At 39.5% G+C, this 14,436-nt stretch overlaps 1 protein-coding gene across 6 annotated transcripts in view; it reads left to right on the forward strand.

The window, feature by feature from the left end:
- CTDSPL (CTD small phosphatase like) overlaps nt 1-14,436 on the forward strand; it is an 81,066-nt gene that overhangs the window by 45,832 nt on the left and 20,798 nt on the right. For 2 of the 6 annotated variants that reach the window (XM_075082229.1, XM_075082228.1), the window contains exons 2-4: nt 1,888-2,042; nt 9,289-9,321; nt 12,801-12,854. In XM_075082229.1, coding sequence (XP_074938330.1) covers nt 1,888-2,042; nt 9,289-9,321; nt 12,801-12,854 — 242 coding nt within the window. The remainder of the gene's footprint in view (nt 1-1,887; nt 2,043-9,288; nt 9,322-12,800; nt 12,855-14,436) is intronic. The other 4 variants (XM_075082231.1, XM_075082230.1, XM_075082233.1 and 1 more) reach the window with 2 other exon arrangements.

Below are 14,436 nucleotides of genomic sequence, written 5' to 3' on the forward strand. Positions count from 1 at the left end.
AGGCTTTCTTGTCGAGGCACACGTGTGTACTGGCACTCCTGCCTTCAGAGCGCGATGGTAACCCTTAATTCGTCTACAGGAGATCTGTTCAATTTCATACAAAACTCTTCTCCCACTGCAAATTTCTTTTTGTGTTAGTAAAGGTATTGTTTGTGTTGCGAGTTGCCTTGATTGCCCATGACACGTTTGAGACTTCAGGAGGCAGGGAGATGTATGTGGCAGTTCCTTAATAATTTGAGAGAGGAGGAAAGGTGGGGAGTTACATATTGATGCGTGTGATGGGACTTGCTAAGAATTTCACGTACCCTCTAACGTTGGGTTGGGGGACTGTTTTGTTCCTCCTAATGCAGAATGTAAATAAACAATGCGGTACGTGGACGGCTTTTAAACTGCTGGGTGCTACCACTTTCATAGCATCCTTTTCTCGTGGTGTAATCCACCTTTGAAATTAAGTTTGCTACTTCAAGATGCGCTGCTGCATAGCTGTGAATAAAGAATGAAAAATAGCTTGTTCGGGCTTGTTCGCGTGTATTTTCACTGAAATCATTTGTTGACTCTGAAAAGGAAGCCCTTAATCTTTGTAGTCTAAGATATTCCTCTGCTTAATGGAGAGGGCAGGTTGGTCCTGGCGAAGGTAAGGCAGTACAGCAGAGGGGAGTGCCTGTCTCTGGCATGCCGTGCCTCATGTTCGGTTTTGCACAGTAGTCACGGTAATAGTTGTGGCAAAGCAGTTATTTACAAGATGCACATGACATGGTTGTCTCTCATTGTGTTGCCGTGTGATGTTAACAAGTCGAGTATCAATAGCATTCAGTGCCACATGTTGCAGTGGTATAGATAAACATCAAAGAAAAAGCAAAAGGCACAAGGTGAAAAGGGTGCACCTGCCTGTCCCTGCCCTGCAAGGGTGCCGAATCTCTTGGGTATTGCACTCCAACGCAGGAAACAAATACTTCTCGCTAACAATAGAACATTAAATATTTGGTGATCAAATTGAGTATTACTTAAAAGATTCTAAAGCTTTTTTCCCAACTCATTTTATTTTATTATTTTAATATGTGTTAGAGATCTAATTTTCGTGAGTTTGAGTCCTGGGGAGATCATTAGATGTCTTTTGTGCATTTCTTCTCTCCAAACTGTTGCTTTTATCTACAGGTTTTAGTCTTTAAAAATGCTAGACTTGCTTTCATTGAGCTGTATGTAATTATTTACTAGTTGGGGTTTTTAATCTTGGTAGACCAATAAGCAAGTTGAAAAGAAAGGCCAGGACTCCTGTTTACTTAGTTACACGCTCTCCAGGCTCGTTCGTGCAGCCAGGGTTGCAGCTCACAGTGCTGCCTCTGTGTTGCGTCTTTTGTCTTGCAGCAACGCTGTCAAACAGTAACAGAGGAAACTCAGAAACATCTCAGATTTGTTTTGGACCTTTGCAGGAGTTTAAATGTTCCACACATGATTGTGTATTTGGCTAGAAAATATGCCCAGACATCCGTAGGCGTTTATTGCGTCTCTTCTGTTTTAAATCAGTCCTATTTGCTTCCTTAGTCCAGAGACATATTTTAGCAGCAAGTTACTTCATGTAATCTCCAGTATCTCCTTTGGATGTTTCTAGGAAAACTCTCAAGCATGGCAAGACCTTTAATTGTGCAGAGATCCAGGTTGGTTAGGGATAGGCTAACGTCACCATATGAGTTTGACAAGGGAAAAATGTGCTGAAATGGAAGGAAGGGGGTCTCAGTGTGATGGAGAATCTCTGTGAGGTTATCTTAAGACTTGAAAGGGCTTCTGAGGTGGTAACCATGCATCCTAAATTCAGTCATTGTGGTCTGGAAAATGAGGTCTGTGTGCTACATGAATTTAATTTTCTGCTGTTTTTTTTTCTTTTCCTAGTGTCCCAATGTAATATCAGCTTGAAGAAGCAGAGGAGTCGAAGTATCTTTAGCACCTTATTCTGCTGCTTTCGTGACTACAATGTCGAACCACCATCTACCAATAGCACCAGTGCTCTTCCTCCTTTGGTGGAGGAGAATGGAGGACTTCAGAAGGTCAGGCTTTTCTCTTACTCTGCTATCGTATGGGTCTTTTGTAACCAAGGTTTAACTCTGTGCTTCTGAAGGTTTGTCTTAATAGGTTTCCCTCATGGGGAACATGTTCTGAGTTACAGAAAAAATGACTGTTTTGATGGTGAATAGCTAATATGATCTCTTCAGCTGCAATTTAAAATTAACTTTACTGTGAAAGGTATTGGCACTATACATTTTATAAGCAAACAACATTTAAAACTTGAGTAAGACACTAAAAAAATGTGGACTTCTCATAAAACTTCAGACGCTGAGTTGCCTCTAGCTTTGGTTCTCTTTGCCAACTACAGGAAGGGTAAAATGTGTCCTCTGGAGCGTAGTGGAACTTCTTTGACTGGCAGTTGAAAGGGTTTTCAGTGACATAAAAACAGTTCAAAAAAAGGGAGAACCATAATTGTTTGGACCTGGTTTTTTTTAACCAGTTCACCTGTATTTAATGCACACTGAGTCCAGAGGTATCAGCTTTTGGCCACTTTTCCAGGTTATTAAGTTTTATTTACCTGATAAGTCAAATTAATTGATACAAACTTTCAGTACTTCAAAGCCTTGAAGAGCAGCATTATGTTCATTGAGTTGTAGTAATTATATTGCTTTGCCATATTCATAGAACCACAACACAAATTATTTTATATGTTCTTTTTAAATCTGATAATGTTACGAGCATTTGCATTATGAACTGAAGAACTGCAGTTCAATACATCAAACATAGGGATATCAGCTTTTCCATACCATGGTGGTGTTCAGCACCCTCAAGACTCCACTATCGCTGCACTCTTAATTGAAACACCATTCCCCTCGCACTTTTCCAGGGCTTTAAGAGATTGTATCCGTGATGGGGAATAATAGCAGAAATGGAGACTTCTCCATCTTTCCACCCTTCTGCACTTCACACTAATTTTTCATATTTGATGCAGCTGATTTCTTACCTACCTTGTCCAGTCCCTTTATTTTGTTTTGAGTTTTGCTTGTTACGTGTGAATTCTGAAAAGCTCAGGAGAAAGCAGAGGAATGTTTGGTGGGAGAGAGGAAAGGAAATAAAAGGCATGGAGACTAAGAGTGTGTGTGGAGGTAAAGCTGAACTGCAGCAGTTCGTGCTGAAACTGCTCACGCAGAGGTAAAGTACACTGAAAATTTCTCTGCCAAGAGGAGGAATTGTATGTGTATTTTTAGACTTCTTTTGCTAGCCAAGGTACGTTCTGACTGAAATGAGGGGAGATCCAGCCTGGATGTGCTGAAGGGAAAGCTGAGTAGTGTGTAGCATGTATGCACACGTTCACCTGAAAAGCAAAAGGAATGGGAAACTAGTAAAATTTCCCTTTCCATTATCCTAGGGAATGGAAAGGAGGCAGAGGTGGGGCTCCCCGCAGAGTTCCAAATGAGAGAAAATGAGAGTTTACTAGAAAGAAATAAGTAAAGAAAAAAAAAGTTTGGTTTTTTTTTCCTGTAGTGAACGTGAGTTAAAATGGTCTCAGTCAGTAGCTTTCAGATTGCGTTTTGTAAAATTATTATTAATTACTTTCTAAATATATCTTATGCCTTGAGCAAGTGATTGCACGTATGTGCACACAAGTTTCTGTCCTCGCTCTGTGCTACCTTTGAGAACAGTTTTGAAGTTGTGCAATACTTGTACACGAGCCCATGACACAAATCACAGAATTCATGGCATTACCAGACTACAGCTTAATTGAGTAAAAAGTTCAAGGCGTATTGTAAAACAAATGCACTCCGGTGACTACAGATCCTTGTAGAAGAAATCAAGTATGGCTAAGCTTTTGGGTAGTTCTTAAGGGAGTGCAAATAAGGCTGTAACATTTCTGTTTGAAATGCAGGATTGAAGACTAATAAGCTATGTTATGTGGGTTTTTATGCTGTATATAAATATATTTTATATCTATAAATACCTATTTTCAGTGCTAACACAGTGTAAGTAGGAAATTCTTTTAAAGAAAGAAAAACAGCGTTTAAGACTCAGATCTATTTGAACATCGTTACACTGTGAGGTTAGTGCTTTTTACCAGGAAAGCTGTGTTTTGGAACTGTGCAGGCTGGTTGGATTTAACCAGGTTACACAGAGCGTCTTGTCTAGATTCAGAAGTGATAAGTAATTTGGGGGAACATGCATGCAGCAGTGGGCCTCAGTTTCTAAACTGGTGAAATTAAATGTCCAGGAATTACAAAGTTACCTGTTTTAGGAAAGAAAAGAAAGCCTGACAACACACTGCTTAAACTCCTCTGCTGTTTAATTAAAGCTCTTGTTGCGTTAATCTGCCTGCCAGGTTAAGAATAGGTTAAATTCTGTTGAGCTGCTCTTCAAATGGTCACTTGGTTATATCTGCCATCTCTCTTGTACGTTGTATTAATAATTTATCACATCACAGGTGACCTCTGACCATGGCCCAGTCAGTTCACGTGTTGCGACCCTTTCCTTCAAAAATGAAAAAAAGAAAATTGCGCAATAGTGTTAAATAGTTACTCTTGGAAACTAGTATAAAATGGCTTGGGCATACTTTCCTTGTGTCTTTACTGTTCATAGAGTTGTTAACATGAAAACTGGTGATAAAGACTTCAGAGGACGGAAAGGAACAGAGAAAGCTTTTTCTGGTTTCACAGGAGTTCAGTGTTTATTCTGTGTTGCTTCTGGTGTATTCTTGAATTTGATGTGACAAGATAACTCCCTTCTAATTAGGAGCCTCGAGCCTTTCAGTGTTAACCTGTTGTAAAGGAGGGAAAGCAGGGAAAAGTATTTCATGAAGTAATTGAAAACGCAATTCTGAAATTTTGTTCTGAGTAATTGCATTGTGCTATTTCATTTTTTAAAATATTATTTTGCTGTAATAGCAAAAATGAAATCAGTGCTTCAGATTAAATCAGTGCTTCATTTAGTATTTTACCAAACTCTGTGACCCGATTATACTTGGCAAGTCAAGTGTCAAGTCACTTCTGGATAGGATTGGAGGAAACACCAGACTGAGCACGGTTTTGAACAAACGGGGTTTTTCAGCACTGACTTCTATTCCACTAGGGGGAAAAGCCCAACAACTTCTTTAAAGTGTTGAGTTCACTTTTAAACCTTCTACTCACAGAGCAGCTGCTTGTCCAAGTGTGATTCTAATACTGGTAATGAACAATCTATTCTGTATCTAAAGTTTCAATACAATATTTTTCAATAATAACTTGTATTTACTGAAACTATTGTATATTTGTTTTTCTCAAAACGTGACAGCTTTTTAGTGCAACACAAAGATGTATTCCAAGACGTAATGTCTATTACAGTGGGTATATCAGCCTGGCTACAGTTTGGATGCCGAGCCAGATGTGCCATTGAGAGCGCACAATGTTCAGCCTCATGAAATCCTTGCAAATTTTTTTCTGCCTCCTCAGCAGCAGGCAGCTCACCAAGACCTTCCAGCCAGTATTTTTTAGCGTCCAGAGTGTTGGGAGAGGGAAATGTTTTTTTGTTCTTTTCTGAGTAAATTCAAGTCTCAATTTCAGTTCTTAAGTTAGCAACTTGACTCAGTTTGTGTATTTTCTGGGCATGCTTCTCGGTGTAAGTTCTTTTTTTTCTTCCTGGGTAAGTTTGTTACCTGAGTTTTGAAGTGTTTGCAGGTACAGATTTCATCTGCTGGCTTCAAGGAGGGATCTAGATAGAGAAAGGTGAGAAAAGCTACATGCAAGCTGGCGCTCTCTTCCCTTCGCCTTGAGTCGTGGTGGGTGAGGAAGTTCTGACAAGTCTATCAGCACTTTGCCATTTCACTTACAACCCACTTCCACCGGAGTCATCTCTGCTTTTGCTTCGCAGTTAGATCCAAATCGGGCAGATGGCTCGTGTTCAACAAGATGAAACATGAATGAGGAAAGGGGTTTTTTTATACTTCTTGGATTAGAAGAGAAGGTCTTGATCCACACTTAGCAGGGAGGAAGACAGAATTAGAAGAAGGTTTATTCCAGGAGCAGCAGCTGCCCCCACTGCTTTCCCTGTAACAGGAATGAAGCCAGAAAGGTCAAGTCCTTGAATTTCCACCTCACCCATCCTAACCACAAAAGAGTTAGGGTCTCCTCTCCACTGCTTGTTGCCGCATGGTGCTGCCATCTCCAAGGTGATTCTGGAAAGCCGTTTTGATGAACTACTGTCATGTCCCTAATGGTCCTGTCTGCTTCAAGGATCTCTATGTATAACACACTTGAAAGTGCAGGGGAAGGGATCTTCTCTATCCAGCATGAATATGGTTCACCAGAGTGAGAAAAACGGCCTGTAGGGAGCACGTTCTTGAGGTCAAAAGCAGTATCTCCTTCGTGGAAGAGACCTAGAGGAGCCACATGAGCATGGGCTCTTTGATGGGGAGTCTATTAGTAGCGTGCTTTCTGAGCAGACGTGGAAACCAGTCTCACCCCTCATTGCGGAGAAAGATAAGTGAGATTAATGTAAGTAATAGTACTCTTCCTCCTGCTTAACCTTGGCTGATCAGAGCAAGAAGATTCCTCATGTTTGGTTCTGTTGGTCACCATCAGCATGCGTTACGTAGGCTTGTTTAGAAAAAAAACCCTCGGCACGGTTATGTTTGGTTACTCTGTCTCCGTCTACTCCTTCTGACCTTCTTTGCCTCTCCAAAAAGTCTTCTGTATTAAGAGACAAAGCTCGACAGTCCAAGTCAATGAAAGAGTCAAATAGCTACTATATTACTGTTTTTAAAGAACCTATCATGGTCTAGTATAAGCTTTGTGTTAAAGAAACAAATATGATAAATCTGTTCTCTTGATCAGCTGCTTCTTTCAAGGGGCTATTCTTTAAAATGAAACGGCTCCTTATCTTTGAATACAAACTGTTTTGAAAAAAGCAGAATGGTGTGGTCTGTCACTTCTGATGCTCATTGATGCCGTACGCAACCACAGACAGGCAGCATTAATGAGCAGATGCAGTACTGAAAATGTTGTGTGTCTCACACTAAAATTCTTTGGCTAAGGGACAAGGTAGGATTTACAGTTCAGCTGTATATATCATACCATTAAAAAGACCCCACCTAAACCTGATTTCAGTGGCTGGACAAATCAGTTCCTGGGTTATCTTAGTGATACAACAGGGAAATTTTGGCATTCTAGGAACAGCTTTGTCCTGTTACCAGCATTAGGAGCTCGTGGAAAGACTTCAACAAATGCAGTCATCTGTCATCTATTTCAAACGATAGTGTTATGACCTACTTCCCTTCCTGTTCCAAAGCATCAGGAAATGAGGCAGGACACTTTTAAAAAGTTTCCCATGGCAGGCTTGCTTTTAAAAAGCATTTCCCTGTTCATGAACGCTTTACGCTTTACCAGCAGACTCTTGCATTTATCTTCCTGCTTGTTTTTCCAGTAGTCGTCATTACCGTTTTGATTTTTGCATAGGTACTTTTAGGGTTCCTCTTAGGAAATTTTCTTATTTTCCTTGTGTTTTGATTTAAGAAATTCTGCAAGAAAAACAAAGCCAACAGTAATGCAAGTCCTTTAGCAACCTAGGTTCTGAATTGCCATGAAAGTCAGGCTTAACAGTAATACTGTGGGGTGCAGCTCTTGCTTCTAGAGATTGCCAAAATAGAAAGCAAGTTACACCACAGTGAGTGCCTCTTGAAGTCTGCGGGAAAACCTGGTGTGATACACAGCTATATTTGTGTCCAAGAGTAAGATAATCTTGTACCGTAACTGTGGATATGCCTCTCGTATACTGTTTTCGTCCGTTGACAGAAGAGGAGCTCCAGTTGTATTTTCTTCTCTCTACCAGTGAATGCAAAAAATGCCTTTAAAAACAAAACAAGACACGAGTTTGCAATCTGCTCTGCCTGCATAACCATATCCTTGATAACAGTTTGATCGCGGGCCAGCTAATCTGGCTGGCACCTACTCAAATTCACTCCTTTCTCAAATGGCCCACAAACTTTAGATGATATTGCACTAACAGGACATTAACAGGCTGAATTATATTTCTTTTCTTTTTTTTGCCATTATCACAAGGAAAACTTGGATTCTTGCCAGGTTTTGTGCGCGCATGTGTTTTTATAGGTATCAGATGCTTTTTACTAAAGCAGGCTCCTTGATAGTTCACAGTAGTAGCTGCTCTCTAGCTGCTTCATCAGCTTCTCTGGATTTTGGTCAAACTTCAGTAAAAATTTCTGCTGTTGTAGAAATAAAAAGAGGACTTAAAAAATAATGTTGAATTACTTTTGTTTGTCAGTGATGTGTCAACACTATGTTAGACTCCAAAACAAGTGAGCACAAGACTTCTACAGCTGGAAGAGGGTGTTCTAATGTTAAAAACAGCTCTTTCAATAGATAGTCAGTCTGCTGATAGCCAGAGCCTATGTTGTCCAAGTAATTAAAGAATAAAATAATCTACCTAAGCAACATCTGTTCTTGAAAGGTCAGCTTCCTTTTTGGTTTTTTTTTTTTTTGTGCAATGTCAACCAGAAAACAAATACTTGTTTTTGACAGATTAGAAAGATTAGAAAATGCAGTTTCTACTTCCCAAAATATTTTACATATTGAGGTGGTGACCCTGTGACCAGCCTATCTCCATTTAGAGGCTGTAGGTGGAAGTGCCTTTGTCTCCATGTGTCGGGTCCAAGGGTGAGCAGAGAGGTCAAGTTGGCCAAAGATTGTCTTCTCTTCTCCCAAGTACAACACAAAGTGAGGCCGGGGAAGACCACTGATACTGTTGTCTCTATCTGGGTGAAGAAAGTGGGATTCCTTGGATTGGTTTGTCATCATCACGTCTGTCTTGGGCATTTGGCTGTGGCCTAAGTGAAAATGCTGGCTTTTCTGAGGCAGTTGTCTCAAGCGAAGTTAACTTCGAGGAGTGGGCTTCTGCCCTGCTACCAAGGTCTGGCTGAGCCTCTTGTTGCTGCAGTGAAAATAAACAAATATACCCATTAGTAGGTCTTAAAGCTGAGAAAGTTACAGTAAATACAGGTACTTTCTTATTATCATCTCTTATTAATCATGGCATGGGTTTTACCAGTGCAGTCACCTAAAAATCATAAATGCCGATATACTAACCAATCATTTCAGCGACTAAAATGCAAGATCCTGTTTTCATTTTTTTTTTTTTTTACCCTGGTTTCTTGAGTACTTTGAACTTTTGGTTTAAAAATGTTTGAGTGCTACATTTACTGCTTCAGACCTTTGTTCTACCCTTAAAAAGCCATTACCCTTACAGTGATTTTTTTTTCTTTTTCCCCAGGGTGACCAGATGCAGGTCATGCCTATACCAAGTGTATGTATTTTTATCCCTTTTTCTTTTAATAATTTTCATAACTTTTGCTTTGATTCATCTTATGTTGCAGCCTAACAGGTCTGGTTTGTGTTGCATGTTAACAGAAGGATTTTATGTTGTGTCTGCAGTGTTGTGTACTCAGAGATGAATTGAACTGCACGTGTTGTACTGGGACTAAAAAAAGAGTTTGGGTTTTACATGGTTTTCATCTTGCATCTCAGTTAAATTCATTTCTGAACTTCTATCATTTTGAAAATGCGTGATGTAGTCTCAAAGTTGAATTTACTTATTTTAATAGAGACAAAAGGTGACTCATCACTATGTGGGACACAGTTACAAAAACCTTTTCCTCTCATTTTTCCCTATATTCCAGTTTGAAAAGAAGAGTTAGAAACTACAGAATTTGTTTGAAACAAGCCACTTGAGGAAAACGAGAGTACACTGACCATAGCTGCATTACTGCACTCGTTCGAGATGATGGTGCTGTTTTACGGGCCTTAATATTTCTGCTTATCTTCCCTGGATTAAACTTGGAATGCCATTTGGCATCTGAATTATTTCTCAAAACTAAATAAAAGGAAGGGAAAAAAGTTGTTCGAAGTAAAGCTTTGAATTTAATTAGGTTTAACCTTTTTTGGTCAAAAAGCTGCTCTTTTCTACTTGTTTTTTTTTTATGTGGATGAAGACTTAGACTTTTTAAATCTGGAAATAACTTTTTTTTTTTTTTTTGAGGTCCTTTGCTGTTTATAATACTTCATTACTGCAGAGTTTTCCAGGAAATAGTAGTGCTGATGTGTGGTGTTGCTGGCACAGCCCTCTTTCTTGAGGGATTTGGTAGCCCTGAATATTTCCCAAGACATCATATTTTTCCCTCTTTCCTTTCCTTCTCACGTAGCCCAGCGTTACAAGACCTGCTCTAAGAACCCTGTCCGTGCTGCAGTGCAGTAGTGTCAGATCACTGTAACTGTGCAGATCACTTCCCTCCTTCCCCACTTTTTCTTGGATTTCAGAACTGTTAGAAATTACTCTTTGTTGCTTACCTTTTATTTCTAATACAAAATTACTTCTAATATGGCTCATGCATATGTTCACGTGCATGTGTGTATGTATGTATACACACGCATGTACATGCATGTTATTTGTATAAATGCAAGTCTGGGAATAGAAGACTTTGGATGTTCAGATATACTGATTTCTAATTTACTTTTCCTTTTCCATACCTGCCAGATTCTGTTTGGTGGCTGTAGTTGCTCTCCTACTAGTTATTTGAATGTAAAACAAGTTCTGGCTGACCTGGAATAAAATTTTGCCTAAGAGTGAGCGTAGGTATTAATGACATAAGAATTCAAAGAGAACAAAAATTTGAAATGACAGATGTGTACAGCTTTGTCAGAGGCAAACATGAAATGAGATACTTTGCTAGAACACCATCTTTCTGATGTTAAGGCAGTGCTCCGTTAGATTTTGGTAGTGGTAGGAAAATTAATGATTCAAGCAGGGTTTTCTTGGGTTTTTTTTTCTCTTTCCCTGATAGCTCAACTGTAATTTTGCTGGCATCTATATTCCCAGCACTTTAATGAGGCAGTAAAATTAACTTTGCGGTCATGACGTCGAGTTCTCAGTGAGCAGGTGACTCAAACACATTTGTTTCTCTTCTCCGGTGCCACCTGATGCCTTCTTCCAGCGGGACATGCAGGTGTTGTCAAGCAACCATCACCCGCAGGCAGTTGCGTGACATTTACTCTCCTGAGTATCAGAGTGCTTCTCGTTGTCAAACAGAAGCCAGCGAGCATTAGTACGTAATAGTCTAAATAAAGCCAGAAGTGAACTGCGTATGGAGAAGGTGGTAGGAATGAAGATGCAAAGCCAACATGATATTTGCAAAATGCCTAAAATTAAAGCCCTCCTTTTTGCGAGTCTTACAAGGGCTGTTTGTCCCGAGCACTGCAGCCCAGAGGTTCACTCTGAGGCAACTCTTAAGCGTGTGATTAAGACCCATTAAGGCAGAAATTCTTGGTGCTTTGCTGCGTAGGGTCATGGATGACAAATAGGCTGTTTGAATGGTATGTATTGTACATACCAGGAGAAAAAATCTTCTAAACAGACGCAGAGTAAGCTTGGTCATACTTAAGTTGGACATTTACTTTTTATAAGGCTCATTGCAAATATAATCACTTCAGGTGTTCTTTAGAGACGCTGAAAAGAGCACTTCTGGCTCCCTGCTCGTTAAATGTTCAAGTTGAAGCCTCCAGTCAAAATATGGGGACTTCTGGAGCTTTAACACGCATGTATAAATCTGTTAGTCTGCTGAGGTCACCTGTTTGCAAACTTCCATTGCTTTACATACATATGTGCCATACCAGTGAAGTGTGTCTTTTGCTGAATCAGATTTTTCCTGTATTAATTGCACTTAATATAAAAACTTGAATTAATACGAATTTTTACTTGGCTGTTGGTAGAGATAACTGCTAAGCAAGAAACATTGCAGCTCCAAGTTAGGCTCTTCAGAAAATAGAGAAAGTGCAACTTTGGGGTTTTTTTAAAGATGAAAAGTATCCTGTTTGTATGTCATATTCTGAAACCGTTTCCAGATAAGACATAGATTAAACAGCAGCTTAATTGATTTTTTCCTAATACTGCAAAAGTATTTATTTTTAGGGCTGAAATGAACGCACACAAAATTAGAGAGAACGGTAGCAGCTGACACTTTGTGATAGACCTGACTTCAAAATATATTAAGTGTAGCTCAGGATGCCTGTGCTTTCATGGATTTTTCTGAGCTTTGTTTGGAAAGGAGTATGGTAGAGAAATCAAAGTCGGTCCATAGCAACTTCAGCACTTGTTTTCATTCTTCTGAATGAAAAGTAGATGGAAATGCAAAGCCATACTCATGCGCCCACTTAATATGGGTTGGAGTGTCCCATTTCTTTTGTTGAATTTAAAATCCCGGTATTAAGGAGTAGTACCAAAAGCAGTCCTCAGAATCCCTGCAGAAGTTAAATCTTAGCATCGGGATACTGTTTTTTCAGCTGTCCTCACCTACATTGAGACAATTTCTTGTTACAGCTTTTTCTAGAAGAAATTTTGCTAACTGCCTGTTTCATAACAGGGGCTAGTGGCTTTTGGAAGCTGTGTTTTAAATGGTAATAATTTCTCTTCTGTTAGAGTACTTCTATGCGTAACTGCTGGGAGAAGCTGTTAGTTATGTAGAGTGCAACCAAAAGTGTGAATTGAAGGGAACATGAACAGCAAATTAATGTGCTGCACTTAAGCTAGACAACATTTCCAATATACAAAGGAAGGGCTTATTAACTCTGATACTTGTCTCTGTGGGAAATATGGGCCTACAGGGAAGAAAGGTTATGATTGCTTTATACAGTAAATTTCTGAAAGGTTTGTGTTGACCCGCTGTTTATGCTTCAACCAAAAGTCCTGTTTTCTTGCCACCACCACCCCCCTTTTTTTTTTTTCTTCCTTAGGGAATATACTATTTCCACGGGACTGAAGCAGTGCAGCAGTCGTTTCACTACAAGGTCTGTTAAGCTGATCAGCCATGAGACCTGGCTGGAATGCATTAAACCCAAACAGTGACTAGTTTAAAAGCTTTAACATGTATACAATTTATGTCTTGTTGGAATTGAAGACCAAGCTAGGACTTAGAGTACTGAGATACCACATGTTATTTTTCTGCTGAGTTCTGTGGAAGTCTGCAGTCTTTCGGAGAGTATTGCGTAGTAAATATGAGTTGCTGTTAGCCACAATTAAATACTCTTAATCTTCTTAGATACCTGTAAAGCTACTATGTTTAAAAAAAGTCATTATCAAAGATCCATAACTATTTGCTATTAACTATGATGAAAATCTGGTAATTACAACTCTTCTTGGATATGTCTCCATTAGCGAGGAAATTAAAATACAATATTGAGTAATGCTTGTTTCTGCCTAAAAGCTTTGCTACTCTTGGCATGTGGAAATGGCTTTAGATCAGAAAGCTCTAACGGCAAAACAAATGGACCAATATCCTACGTACAAATCCTTTAAGTTCCTAAAGCCTCAAAAATGTCATCCTTACTCCAGAGCCCTATGCTAGATGTTTAGCAGTCTCGCAACTTAGAGCGCCTTCAGCGTCAGAATAGTTTCCGTGACCCTGTTAGGTTATCAGGTGGCAAATGTGTTTTCGAAGTTGAGGGCAACAGAGATACAAGTTTTGAAACGGAAAATTTATTTCTTCTGATCCTCAAGTGTGCAAATGGTTGACCAGGTGTCTTTGAAGGCAGGATCAGATTGAATTCAAGAGCCAAAGCTTGTGGAAAGGTTGGTGTGCCCTAGTGAGAGACTTTCCCTTGGACAAACCTTGAAGTGTAGTCTTGTTAGGTAGAGTGAGGTCAATAATTACACATTATCTCCTAAGGCAGTACTGAAAAGGGAGAGAAACTCTAGCAGTAACCAGCATCTCTGTGTAGATACCCCAGGTAAGCTTGTTCTTCTCCCAGCCACTGCTTTTGAGAAAGCAGAGCTGCAGGTGGATGAGGAGGACAGGAACAGGCTGTCTCTCACCATGCAGTCAAGGAATTCAGGTTCTCAGAGTTGAAGGTTCTTCCATTTTGTAGTCCTTGGTGTATCTCCATCCTTCTCCAGATGATAGAATGGACAGGTGTATCAGGTGTGTTAGGTCCACCATACTGCTACGACAGGCATAGTAGTTTCCATATAAAAACCAAAGATGTCTGCGATACGACAGTGCTCATATTTTTCATATAAACATTTTTATATGAAAGAAGATATATTTCTATATATTTTCCATACATACATTTTCAGTTTGAAAAAGAAGTCACACAGCAGAAGAAATTGCTGGTTTTGAACTGCCAGTGCAGACTACGTAGTCAAAAATTCGAATTAAATACTAACAGTCTTGAGAGTACAAAAATTAACTGAATTATTCTGTAAAAAAAAAAAGTACGCTTAAGGTTTCTTGAGATTTTCCTACCTTTTTCTTTTCTTCAAAGACGAGAAATCAGTATCAGAACACCTGAATTCCTTAGATCTGGTCCTAGTTGTAAACCAGCAAAGGTGGAACTCAAGCAGTTGTGGAATTAGTGTAATCTGGAAGGAGTA

The sequence above is a fragment of the Phalacrocorax aristotelis genome, chromosome 2 (assembly GCF_949628215.1).
Source record: "Phalacrocorax aristotelis chromosome 2, bGulAri2.1, whole genome shotgun sequence".
In the NCBI taxonomy this organism is placed as follows: domain Eukaryota; kingdom Metazoa; phylum Chordata; class Aves; order Suliformes; family Phalacrocoracidae; genus Phalacrocorax; species Phalacrocorax aristotelis.